Source organism: Puma concolor, chromosome A1 (assembly GCF_028749965.1).
Source record: "Puma concolor isolate L17-30 chromosome A1, mPumCon1.1.hap2, whole genome shotgun sequence".
NCBI classification, from domain to species: Eukaryota; Metazoa; Chordata; class Mammalia; order Carnivora; family Felidae; genus Puma; species Puma concolor.
Window position 1 is genome coordinate 230,467,421 of NC_141667.1, and position 14,497 is coordinate 230,481,917.

Below are 14,497 nucleotides of genomic sequence, written 5' to 3' on the forward strand. Positions count from 1 at the left end.
CATGATCTCAGGGTTATAGGATGGAGCCTGGTGTCAGGCTCTGCACTGAGCATGGGTCTGCCAAAGATTCTCATTTTCTCTTTCTCTTTCTCTCTTCCCCCTTTGCCTCTCTCCCCATCTTGAGCACTCTCTAAAATAAAAAAGTTAAACACAGAATCACCATATAATCTAGCAAAGGTATATACCTAGGAAAATACCCAAAGAACTAAACACAGGTACTCAAACAAATACCCAGCCATAAAATTCATAGCAGCACTTTTCATAATATTCAAAAGGTGGGAATAACCCAAATGTCCATCACTGAATGAATGGATAAACAAATTGTGATAAATACATACAGCAGAATATTATTCAGCCATAAAACGGAATGAAGTACTGATGTATGCTACAACATGAACCTCAAAAAGATTATGCTAAGTGACAGAAGAAAAACACAAGAAGTCGCATATTGCAGGATTCCATTTATAGGAAATATTCACAACAGTTAAATCCATTAAGACAGACCGGAGACTGGTGGTTGCCCAGGGCTGGGGAAATGTGGTGTGACTGCTTAATGAAAATGATGTGGAACTAGACAGAAGTGGCGGTCACACAAAATTGTCAATGTACTACATAAAATGTGACTGAATTCTATACTTTAAACAGCTAATTTTACATTATGTGAATTTCATCTCAATTTTTTTTTTTAAATGCAGCAAGGAAGACAGTCTTTTCAATAAATGTGAGTTGAGTCAGATGGAAATAAAGAAAATGAATCTGGATAGTAATCATATACCATATATAAAAATCAATCCCAAGTAGACTTCAGAGTGTAATGTGTAAGTTAAATAAATATAGCTTCTAGAGCAACACTGTCTAACAGAACTTTGAAATGGCAGAAATGTTCTGGGCTGTTCGACACTAGCAGTATGTGGCTAGTGAGCACTTGAAATGTGTGACTAGATTTACAATTATATTTAGTTTAAACTTAAATTTATATAGCTACATGTGGCTAGAAGCTTGTATATTACCATTGTTCTAGAAAATAATACAGGGAATATGTTCACAACCTTGGAGTAGACAAAAAAGACAAGTACTAAAAAGAAAATAATAAAATGAGTTCTGTTAAAATTAAGAACTTCTGCTCATCAAAAAACACCATTAAGGGGGCGCCTGGGTGGCTCAGTTGGTTAAGCGTCCGACTTCGGCTCAGGTCATGATCTCACGGTCCGTGAGTTTGAGCCCCGCGTCGGGCTCTGTGCTGACAGCTTGGAGCCTGGAGCCTGCTTCGGATTCTGTGTCTCCCTCTCTCTCTGACCCTCCCCCATTCATGCTCTGTCTCTCTCTGTCTCAAAAATAAATGAACATTAAAAAAAAAAAAAAACTTTTAATTAAAAAAAAAAACACCATTAAGAGAGTGAAAGGCATGTTACAAAGTGGGAAAAGAGATTTGCTAACCATATTGCCAACAAGATACATGAGGAAATCTTACAAATGAATATAAGAGACTGACAATTTAATAGAAAAATGTGGAAGATGCTTGAGCAGACACTTCACGAAAGAGGAGAACCAAAATGTCAATACAAATAGGAAAATGTGCCTAAGGGCATATCATTCATTACACTTCATAAAATGACTAAAATGTTGAAGACTGCCATATCTAGTACAGTCAAGGAAATGGTACAACTAGAACCCTCATTCAGCATATATAAGAATATTAGTTGGTATAATCATTTTGAAAAACAATTTGGCAAAAAAAGAAAGAAAGAAAAATAATTTGGCAAATTTTACTAAAACCACTTATACATACTTATACTCTAAGATACAGCAACTAAAAAAGAAATTCATACATAAGTGCACAAAATGATATGTAAAAGAGTATTTGTAATAGCGGTATGCATTTAACACCAGAAGTAACTTAGATGTTTAGCAACAGAGCAGATACATGGCATACACAAACAATGGAATACTATACAGCAACAAACATGAACAAACCATTGCTATATACACCAGGATGGATTCATCTAACAAATGTAATACTGAGTTAAGAAAAAGTCAGACATAAAAAATTTACTCTACATAATTCCATTTATAAACGTTCAAAAACAGGTAAAACTAATCTTTGGTGTTAGAAGTCAGGATTATGGTTATCTTCTGGGAGAAGGGAAGGTTAATAACAAGAAAAAGACACAGGGGTTTTGGGAGTCTGGTAAATTTCTACTTCTTTGCCTGGATTGTCAGCTGGTCAAAAATGCTAACTTTGTGAAACCTTAATGAACCACACCCTTAAAAAGTATGCACTTTTATCTCAACAAAATTTCTGCATTAAAGAAAACAAAACAAAGTAAGGATATCAAACTTGAAACACATGATTAGCATACATAACCGAAAGAACATATGAAATACTGTACTTAGGGAGAAGAAAAGTGAGAGACATAGCTGAAGAACACAGCCAGGGACAATGGTAATTAACACAGGCCTTTGGTCTCCAAATTACAGGGCTCTGGTCAACCAAAGTTAAATAGCCACAAATCATCAGAGATCTAATACATACAATTATCTTGACTATTATCTCCCAAAACTATTTTTCCATAATAAATCAGTTTAAAAGTATTAATAGTACATTAAAGTATATTAATAGAAGATAATGATGAATATGAAACATGTAAGTAATATAGCTACACACTGCAAGGTTTATAACTATATTTTAAGAGGAGAAACTTTATCTTATACTTCTTTTAATTCTCCAAAGAACCTAGTACAGTGCTGAGCACACAGCAGCCACAAAACTGGTTACATAAGTGTCTGCACATGCATGTTTATATGTGTGTGTATACATAAATATGCACACACATGCACAAAATGCCACATGACTATAAGGAGTCAATTCTCCCAGACTCAAACATGCCCTACCCCAAATACTCACAAACTGAAGACAGACAAAATCACTTAGTTCTTTCCTAATGTTTTCTCCTAGTGCTCTTAATTCTCTACTGTATGGAGGGAAAGAAACAACTATTGTCATGACAACCATAATGTGACCTAGCTTGTCAGTCTTCACATTTTTAAAAATAGATATCATGGGGCGCCTGGGTGGCGCAGTCGGTTAAGCGTCCGACTTCAACCAGGTCACGATCTCGCGGTCCAGGAGTTCGAGCCCCGCGTCAGGCTCTGGGCTGATGGCTGATGGCTCAGAGCCTGGAGCCTGTTTCTGATTCTGTGTCTCCCTCTCTCTCTCTGCCCCTCCCCCGTTCATGCTCTGTCTCTGTCCCAAAAATAAATAAACGTTGAAAAAAAAAATTTTTAAGAAAAAAAATAAAAAAAAATAAAAATAGATATCATTATAAAAATTAATCCACTGTAAAGCTGAAAGAAAATCAAATGATATTTTTTATTTATCAAGGAATGTATTGCAGGTTACATGCATATGCTCAACTAAAGACATGTTTCAATGCCTCTAGTTCTACTGGAGATAACAGCATGTTAAAAAGATAGGAAAACCTCAAAGAAAGCAGCCAAATGGAAGTGTTATTTACAACATTTCACTTTTAGAAGATAACAATGTGAGGAACACAGGTCTAAAAAATATAAATTACCCGATCATTCATGAGAAGATCTTTCACAATGAAAGTAGCTACTAAAGACTTCAAAGGAGCAGCAAACTGATCAGGTGCAAGGAGAGCGATATGCCCAATGGTAACCAATGGTGTTATGAGATGTTCCAGGTTGCTTGGATCTAGGCTCTTATGCAGAGGCTGAAAATGAGAAAAGGAAAACATATTCAACTCTATAAATATGTAAATAAACTTCACATATTTCATGCTCAAATCAAAAAAAACCTATAGAAGCTTCAATACATATACATGATGTAAGTAGTAGCTCAAGCTTATATTTAAACTATAGGTTATTTATATCTAAAAGGCATCACATTTAATTATTTTCAGTTTTGCCCAAGTCATATTTTAGAAATAGGTAAAAAAAACTTCAGCATGGGAGAATCATATTATGTATTGTATATTTTATGATCACATAGATGAATATGTTAGAGACTGGCAGTGTTCACCAATATCCACTTCTGTTCTACTTCCTGCATGGCTACACATGCAGCTTCTTCTGCAGTTAGATGAGAATATGTGAAAAAGCACTGGTTATTAACAGATTGGGGGTAAAAGTGAGGTATGCAATCCCCGCACTGAAGCAAGTATGAGAAATGTATCTTCTCCATATTCTCTCTTTACTCACTGACAGGCTTACTACCAAGGTTCCAGCGGGACTAAAAAGAGAAGCCATTTGTCAAAAAAAGTCTGTGTGTCTAAACTGTTGATTAGAATGCAATCCAAACACCCAACTGGACATTTTTTCAGGAGCAAGAAATAAACTTTATTATACAGAGTCACATGCATTTTTGTGCATTTTTATACCATCAACTATTAAGTGCCACAACTAAGAGAATTATTTTTATTATTCTGATAGAAAACTCAAACATTAATACATATTTTGCCATGACAAAAGAATGAGACTCCTCGTATACCCATGTAGGATAATACCTAAAATGTTTTGTTACAATTTTAAAATAGGGAAATCCCAAGAGTGACTATAGTAGACTATCACTAGCATAAGCAGAGAGGGAAAGGGACAAAATCTATGTTGTGATTTTGTGTGTGTTGTGTGTGCGTGTGTGTGTATTATGTGTATTATGAATAAATACTCTTGAGAAAAGTGTATTAGAAACTGATAACACTGGTTACCTCTGGGAATGAGAAGTGGGTAGCTGGGGATACGGGGCTGAGATGGAGGAGAAAACTTATTATTTTACTACTTACTATTTGGATTTGTTTTGTATCTTTTGATTTGTAAACAAGTAAATAGATTATTAAAATTTTCAGTGACACTTTTAATAAAGAGTTGATGCTGTCCTCCCATGCTGAACACCAAGAATTCTAGGCTTGAAAAACAATATTAAACTGTTCTTCCCCTAAAATATCGGGTCAATATAAGGTTTCATTTGGCCAAAAGTATATTTAAATGAGTTTACTTCTCGCTATTCTTGATGACTTCCCTCAATACTTCCATTGTACACCAAAATGCCAGATTCTTTGTATTATAAATGAAAATCTGATCATGCGGGTTTTTCAATAATGAGTGTGACAATTTTACAAAATAAGGTAATAAAATCATTTCTAAGAAAGCAAAATTAATAGACCCTGGATTAACAGTAATCTCATAAAGGCCAGATACCTCTATGAAACCTTTTCTCAGAAGGTAGCCAACCTATACATTATAGCAGAAGGATTACAGGTTAGGTTATGGTAAAGATAAAATAAAATATCAGAGAAAAAAATAAATAAAATACCAGATATATAATATCAAAATGAAAATAAAAGTACATAACAAATTCAAGTTATTATTAATGTTATCTTGCTCTTTATCACCATTGAAAGGAATAGAAAGGAGACTAATCAAGAAAAACAAAAGCTTTCTAAATCAACATGAATTCATTAAAGTCATTCTCATATATAAAAACAGACTACAAAAAATGCCTCCACCCCAAAAGGCACAAAATTAAAAATAAGTTATTTGCTATATACAGCAAAGACAATGTTTGATAAAGACAACTACTTTTCTTCCTTGTTCAGGTCTTTAGCATTATACATGAAGATTTGAAAAGGTTACCATAAATGTTTCAAAACAGGGATAACAAGTCAAAGTTTTTATGGTGAAGTAGCTTCAGCATACTTTCCAAACTGCTTTGATTTCATTCAAGGTTCCTGCACTATGTAAAAATGCTAAATATATAGTAAGAATACTAAAGATAGCCCCAGATTATAGTAGATTAAAATAAAATGCAATGCTTAGAAAGGGAAATAGTAATTTCTATTTAATAAAATAGAAAAAATAATATGAAATATGTATTTAAAAAACAATTTAATCTGTATAAAATTAGGTCAGTGATTATCTAAGTATAAATCTATTTGTACTTTATATTACCAATTAGAATTGACAAAACTCCACAAACTTCAGCAGTATCTCGTAAACAGAACTCTAATTTTTAAACCTATAAACTGACAGAATAATCATTACTGATTATCACTAAGTATGATTTTATATATAGTTACTTATTAATGAAAAAAGCTACCGAAAATTACGATATAATTGTTTGATTTCTGAATTTAAGTTAGTACTAAACATCTAAATAATCAGATATTTTCATATTTTAACCACTCACCAATATTGATTATACTGATTCAAATCCTGAAAACATACTATAAAATGATGCATCTCCAAATGTGAACATTCTATAAAATCATTAATATGTGTTTTTTAATTATAATATATGAAACAAAAAAAAATTTTTTTTTTCTCTTTACCTCAAATATCTGTGCAAACTGGGTCTCTTTACTAGAAAATATCGCATGGATACAATGAATGGCGTATTTGGCTTGACGGGGGGGTCCTTTTTTAGATTTGTGATGTAAAACAGGAAGCAAAGCTCTAAAGAAAACAAAAAATGAAATTAAAGAAAAACAGTAAACCAGAAAAATCAGCAAGACTCCACTAGATACTTTACCATTTGTATTTTTTAAGTAATGTTTTGTAAGAACAAAAAAATCTACTTGAACTCATTTTTAACTGTCTCTAATTCTGCTTTATAAACATCTATATTAAAAATACAGTCCAAATACAAGAGTTTTTTTCTTTTTACTTAACAATTCTAAATACAAACATGGATGGCAACCCATTTCTTCTTAATGTCATTCCCATTAGCTTCTTCTCTTTTATTCTCACAGCTATCACTCCCGCTAAATTGTTGCCACCTTATACAACATATAAGACCACTATAATGGGACCTAAACTTTTTCAAGTCCCTTTCTTCTTCTGATTCATTTTTCATTTTATACCAGGACAACCTACATAACGGGAAATCGGATTATAAAACCTATACAAACTAAGTATTTACTATGTGCTGGGCACTATTAAAAGTCCCAAAATGCTTGCCTTCATGCTACCAGCATATTTTGGACAAGACAAACAATAATACATAAATTAGCAAAATATGTGTTACGTCAAGTTGGGATAACTTCTGTGGAGGCAAAAAGGAAAAGAAAGAAGACAGGATAGGGAGCGGGGAGAGGTGTGTGAGTATTATAATTTGAAAGAGGGTGGTTACAGAAGACCCTGCAGATAAAGTAACATTTGAGCAGAGTTCTGGAGTAAGTCATGTAGCTGGAAGAAGGTTCAGGTATCATATCATTACACAACACAAAAACTTAGAATAATGAATAAAGCAAGATCTCTTAGCCCAACTATTCAAACATCTCACAGTAAAAGCAACTTCTGAATCTACCTCCTTGCTCAATACCAACCCAGGGCCCAAATACTAAGAATTCATAGATACAATAATTCATCAACAGTAATAGAGTATCACAAAAGACACCAACAGTAAAATATAATAAAAAGACAAGTGATAAATTGAGGGGAAATTCTACATTTTGTTTCACAAAGGGTTAATATCCTTAATGTAAGGATCGTCTACAAATATAGAATGAAATGACAAGCAATATCATGGACAAATGGGCTGGACATAAAATAAAGTTTTTCAAAAGTAGATATACAGGGGCACCTGGGTGGCTCAGTAGTTAAGCATCTGACTTCAGGTCAGACCATGATCTGAGAGACTTCGAACCACGCATCGGGCTCTGTGCTGGCAGTCAGAGCCTAGAGCCTGCCTTGGATTCTGTGTCTCCCTCTCTCGGTCCCTCCCCAACTCACGTGTGTGTTCTCTCTCTCTCTCTCTCTCCCTCCCAAAAATAAATATTAAAATAAGTAGATATTTATGTGTGATAGAGATGTGTGAAAAGACGTTTACTTTCACTCATTTACAAACAATTAAAAACATACCAATTAAAAGTTCACATGATGAGGGCATATCTGAAATGGGATTCTCTCCTACTTTAAACAAGCAGAAAACAGATAAACATGTTAAAGGTTTTGGACACAGGACAACAGGCAGCATATGACTGTAATCCCTAAAAGATGGAAAATAAACTACAAGAGGCCTACATCTATCCTCACTTGCTGCCTGCAGGGCTCCAGACTGCCATGTAAGGAGAAGTAACCCAGTAAGAATCTGGTGGTAGCATGGAGTTGAGGGAGACCGAGATGGGAGTTGAAGCAGCTATAATTTCTAGGACAGAGTTCCACAGAGGAGTGAGCTACAAAGACAGCAAGAAAGCTTGAATTCTGGAGATCCACAGAGGGGTGTCGCAAGTCACTGACTGAATAATAATCAGTGCCATGCATGAGGAAGAAAAAAACTACCTGAGACCAGGAAAAGAACACTGGAAAGCAATAAGCCAAGAAATTCCCTAACGCACCTGGGGCTGCTAGTAATTCAGGTCTCCACCAGCCACAGTGGAAAGACCTTGTAATACATAACGAGGAAAACAAATTCATCAATAGAAATAGTCCCAGAAATGGCACAGGTGACAAAATTAGCAAAGACATAAACAGCTGTTATCAAGATGCTCCATATGCCCAAGAAAACATGAACATGAGGACAGAAATGAAACACATAAAGAAGACCCAAATGCAACTACTATGAAAAATACAAAACCTGTAATGAAAAATATACCAATAGGATCAAAAGTAGATTATCTGTTACAGAAGAAAACATCAGTGAACTTGAAGACATAGCAATAGCAACTATGCAAAATAAAACCAGAGGGAAACAAGGACAGGAAAAAAAAAAAGAACAGAGCATCAGTGACCTGTAAGACAGTATCAAGTAGTCAAAAATACATGCAACTGGAGTCCTAGAAAACAAAGAGGTGAGGAGGGGTGAACAGAAAAAAATATCTGAAGAGATAGTTGCCACAATTTTTCCAAATCTGATGGGAAAAAGACCCATAGTCCCCCAAATCTCAATAAGCTGCAAGGAGAAGAAGCATAAAGTAAATCATTCCAAGACATGCCATTATCAATTTGGTAAAAACAGTGATAAAGAAAAGAAATCCTAAAAATAGTCTGAAAAAAAATACACATTACATATGCAAAAACAATATATACAGAGGAATACTTTTCATCAAAAACTATGCAATCCAGAAAATAATGCAGTGACATCTTTTAGGTACTAAATGAAAATAAACTGCCAATCTAGAATTCTACTGAGAAAAAATACCTTTCAAGAATGAAGGCAAAATAAAGATTTTTTTCAGAGAAAGAAAAGCTGAGATAATGAATTACAAGCAGAACTATACGATAAGAAATAAAGTTATTCTAGAAGAAAAATGATACCAGATGAAAATACAGATATCTAAAAAATGAAGAGTGACAGAAATGGTAAATGTGTGTGTACCAATAAATCTACCACTGTTAATCCAAGACTTATCAAACTGTTTAGAGCAAAAATATCAACACACTGTAGAATTTATAACATATTCAGAAACAAAATATGCCAACAAAAGCTTAGAGGGGGAAGGCATGGAGATATACTGTTGCAAAACTTTTATAATATACATTAAGTGATATAATTTTATTTGAATGTAGATTATCTCCAGTAGTGAAGATAACAAAACAAAACAAACGAGCAAAGGAAGAAAAGAGAGCAACAAACCAAGAAACAAGAAACAGACTCCTAACTATAGAGAACAAACTGATGGGTTAAATAAGGTGACAGGAATTAAGGAGTGCACCTGTGGTGATGAGCACTGTTGCATGGAGGTGCTGAAGCAGTATACTGCACACCTGAAACTAACATTACACTGTATGTTAACTGGAATTTAAATACTTTAAAAAACAATTAAAAATAAAATAAATACTCAGTTAATCCCAAGGAGGGCAGAAATAGAGGGAAAGGAGAACAGAGAAAAGACAAAACAAAAATAAAGATGGCAGCTTAAATCTAACTATATCAATAATTACACTAACCATAATGCTCTAAATATTCCAACCAAAAGACAGTTTGTCAAACTGGATTAAAACAACCAAAACCAAAACAAACCAACAAAAATGTAACTAAACAAAGACTAACCTGTAGGATATTTAAAAGAAACTCATTTTAAATATCAAGTCCCACAAAGATTTAAAGTTAAAAAAAAAAGGCAAACAACATGACTTGCAAACACTGATATAAAAAAAAAGTAGAAAGTAGAAGTGGTTATGCTACTCTCAGACAATAACTGCAGAACAAGGACGATGACCAGGAAAAAGAGACACAATCATAACAACACAGACTTGACAAGGCTGTGGGGAATCAGGTACATTTGTATACTGCTGGTGAGAATGCAAAACGTTATAGCCACCATGGAGGGAATGTAGCAAAATCTAGCAAAATTATATATGCATTTACTCTGATAAAAAGCACAAATAACTACTTAAATATGGAATAACTATCAGTATGTATCAAAAGACAAAAGCAAGGTGGAGGAAAGTGTACACAGCGTACTTTATCATTTATCTGTCAAAGGGGGCATATGAATACACATACATATACACACTGAAACACACCCAGACAGACATGCATAGAGGACTTTTTTTTTTCCAAGTTTATCTAAAGGTAAAAAGGAATAGGAAGACAGATGAGAAACTGAAGCTAGACTTCTTGGAATATATTTTGCTTTCAGAACTCTCTTCAAAACCAGTGAATATTTCATATAACTTAAAAATTAAATTAAATTTTAGGAGCTCCTTGCTGGCTCAATCAGTAAAGCATACAACTCAGGGTTGTGAGTTCGAGCCCTACGTTGGACACGAAGCCTACTTAAAATTAAAAGATATTTTTTAAATTTTATTTTAAAAGAGCAAACTTAAAAAAAAAATAAAATAAAACAAACAGGAGCACCTGGGTGGCTCAGTCAGTTAAGCGTCCAACTTTTGCTCAGGTCACGATCTTACCTTCAGTTTGAGTCCTGCATCAGGCTCTGTGCTGAAAGCTCCGAGCCTGGGGCCTGCTTCCGAATCTATGTCTCCCTCTCTCTCTGCCTTGTCCCACCCCTCACTCTTTCTCTCTCTCAAAAATAAACATTAAAAAAAGTAATAAAATAAAGCAAATGAACAAAAGTATGTATCCATTTGGTGGCGTAACTACACAAAAAAGAATCATTTTAAGTAACTGTGAAATAGAGAAATTTGACTGTAAATCCCTAATGTGATACATACCTTAAAGATAACAAGTCAACAAACTTAACTCTTTTTAGGAGTAACATTGGTAGTGCTACTGCCATTTCTGAGACTGTTAGGTATTTAATATGGCATAATTCAAATGAGTTAATATGTAATACCATGATTTTATCATCCTGTGTTATCTAAGTTGGGGAAAAAGAGATACAAATGTAAAATTGAAGAGATTCTGTAAAAATACTGTAGCCCTGAGTTAGAACTGGAATAATCAATATAAACACACAATGCATTTTATCTTCCAGAAAGACTTTTTTTTTTTTTTTTTTGCTATGTCCACTGAATTGTCTTAAAAAATGACCCACACACTAGGCATTAGTACCCACAAGACTCACATTATGATCATCTTAATAACATTCCCATTAAAAAGAACCAGGGCTCTTTAGAGAAATGACTGATTTCAGGTGTGGGACATGTAGAAGATGGGCCTGGAACAAATTGTCACATCAGAATTGTTAAGAAACTACAGAGATTAGTGGAGCTGTTCAAAGGGACTCAAAGGTCAACTTAAATAGGCTCCTGGATATAGATGGGGCAATATGAGCATCAGTGACAAATTGTCAACTTGTCAAATATGTGTAAATTCATGGGTTTATAACGGTTATTTTAAAAAGACAACAACAGTTAATTCGTCACATTTGAAGGAGGCTAGTAAAATCACTATTTTGAACACCGTTCAATAACTTAAAAAAAACGAAGCATTTAACCTGCCTTTCCTGAACAGATACAACATTGGGGAACCAGAGAATAGATGAGAAGTTCCTCTTTACAAAAGTATTCAGCTAGTAACTGAAGAAGGAATGACAGAACATCACCTCTGATCACTAAGCAACAACCGACAGAGGGGCATACCACCATCTATAAAGTGGTCCTCTGACAACAAAAAAGTTGACTGGAATCCAATCAGGCCTCTGGATTTAACTATAACCTTACAGAAAATACAAGAAACCCATTAAAATATGCCAAAGGCATACAATTAGCAAAAATCGGTCTATGTGAAACTCTGTAAGAGAAACCTGGTTTATCAAACACAAAGGAAGAAATGAGGCACTTTAATAAATGCATCTACAAATAGCATTATGGATCTTGATTTTAAAAAAGTTACTATTTTTGAGAAAATTAATTGGATATTAACATTAAGCAACTAATGTCACCTATGTTTGTGAGAAAGGTATTATGTTTATTTTTAAGAGCTCTTATCTCTTAGAGATACTTAGATGTATAGATAAAATGATATATTTAGTCTGGGGTTTGCTTTCAGATATAAGGGGAACAGGGGAAGTAGAATTATAAATTATAGTAAAGTGGCTGTAAGTTATTCACATATAAGCCAGTTGTTGGATACATAGGAGTTTATTGTAATAGTCTATCTACTTCTCTATATGTCTGAAAATTTCAGGAGTAAAATGTTTCAGAGTCTCACCAAACTATCCTTTTAGTCTATGGTTTGAAGTTCTTTATGAAATGAAAAATTATTACTTTCTGGTAACTTCAGTAACTAAACTCCCCAGATAAGACCCATCATATCATAGATCAGACTTTCCAATACCAACATCCATAAATACCTTTTCTTAGTAATCAAGAGAAAATTACATGTCACATAGAAGTAAAAAAGCAATTTGGGTTGGAATTTTTGAAGACAGAATGAGAAATTTTAAGCTCATCCAATGTTTTGCATATTCATTTAAACAGAAAACAATAAACAGAACAGAAATAAATCAAAACAAAGAAAAAAAAACTTTCAAGAATTCTGAACTACTAGGCAGTCTTAGAAGTCAGTGAAATGTAAATGAAACAACTATCTTCTGATTGCTTTTTCTAAGTTCCCGTTCAAAGAAATGCTTTACTCCCTTGTTAAATTGATTTTCTTCTTTCCAATTCAAGGGTTTTTTTCCTCCCGATAATAATCACACATGCAGAAAATGCAAAAACTGAAAAATACATTAATACCACTAAAAACAAAAAAAACCTCAAAATTCTACTACTCTGAAATAATTACTGCTAACATTTGGTTAACAATTCTAAAATTTCTCTATACATACATACATATATTTAAGTAAACCAGGGTACAAACTACATAGTATTTGGAAACATTTTTTCACCAATAATGCTGTAGAGAACTTCCTATATCAAGTACTGCTAAACACTAATTTTAATGCTCATATATATCTTTAGCAGATAGATATTATACCACAACTAGTCTAACCAATCCCCTACTGATGAACATTTAGATGTTTTGGTTTTTCTTTTTTAGTCTTAACAACAAAAGCACCAACATCCTTATTCTAGTTATTTATGCACTGTTTCTGAGCTTTAAGATTTAAGCCTACCCTATAATCTGCTCTGAGACCCTGGTGCTATAAATCAGAAATTGTATTTCCTAGATTCCTTCAAGAGTTGCCTTCCTGTTGGATTCTTCCAATAAGAGACACTATAGCTTCTTCAGGCATCTTGTGCAGTAGCTCTGCCATACCCCCACCCCCACCCCCCCAGCAACAACTAGGACACTCCTACTGTGACAACTGGTTGGCTGTGCCAATACTGACAGGGCTCTTCCATCCAATGGGCAGTCCTGAACACCACTTGTCAGCCGGCCAGCCCTAGGGGTCATAGCTGCTTCCAGCAGTTCATAGTCCTTGGGTTACCAAAACAACCTGCTCTTTCATCCTTCAAACATCTGTATTAATTAATGTACGTTTAAAATACCTTGTGTGGTTTCTGTTCCTCTGACTCAACCCTGACGCATAGTATCATTAGGTAGGTATCTTTTCTAATTATCTCTGAAATAAGTTCCTGAAAATAACACTGCAGAGTTGGAAGACTACAAGCACACATTTTAAGTTGGTATGTATTACCACATTACCAACCCAGAAAAGCTGAATCATTTATAATTCAGTCAAGAGACATCACTGGAATGCTAGCTAATCCTGGTGTTTTTATTTGTTTTTGCCTCAATTACTATTAGTAGGCATAAATGTCTTTTCTTGATTTGAGGGGCTAGAAGGCTTTCCTGTTTGTGAATTTCCTGTTCATTCCCTTTGCCAGTATTCTACTGTGAAACCTGTTTGTTATATTTTTAAGAGTCTTTATACGTTACAGATGTTAACCTTTTCAAAGTTATACATACTGAAAATAGTTTCCAAGCATACCATTTGTATTTCTAACTTACTTCATGATTTCTGCTTTTGTCTAAATGGTATTCTTCCTCACTAAAATATAAGGACAGAGTCTGTTCATCAACAAAACTTTATACATACTTCAGTACCTTATACACAGTAGAGTCTCTAAATATTTTTCAACAAATGGGTATTTAATAATATAATCCATCAGTATTTCATTTTAT

The 14,497-nt window shown here is 34.0% G+C and overlaps 1 protein-coding gene across 5 annotated transcripts in view; it reads right to left on the bottom strand.

Moving 5' to 3' along the window:
• Positions 1-14,497, bottom strand: part of PDS5B (PDS5 cohesin associated factor B) — a 194,950-nt gene that overhangs the window by 45,001 nt on the left and 135,452 nt on the right. For all 5 annotated transcript variants that reach the window (XM_025923648.2, XM_086713920.1, XM_086713929.1 and 2 more), the window contains exons 20-21: positions 6,348-6,471; positions 3,576-3,734 (exon numbers count right to left, since the gene is read on the bottom strand). In XM_025923648.2, the coding sequence (XP_025779433.1) occupies positions 3,576-3,734; positions 6,348-6,471 (283 nt within the window). The remainder of the gene's footprint in view (positions 1-3,575; positions 3,735-6,347; positions 6,472-14,497) is intronic.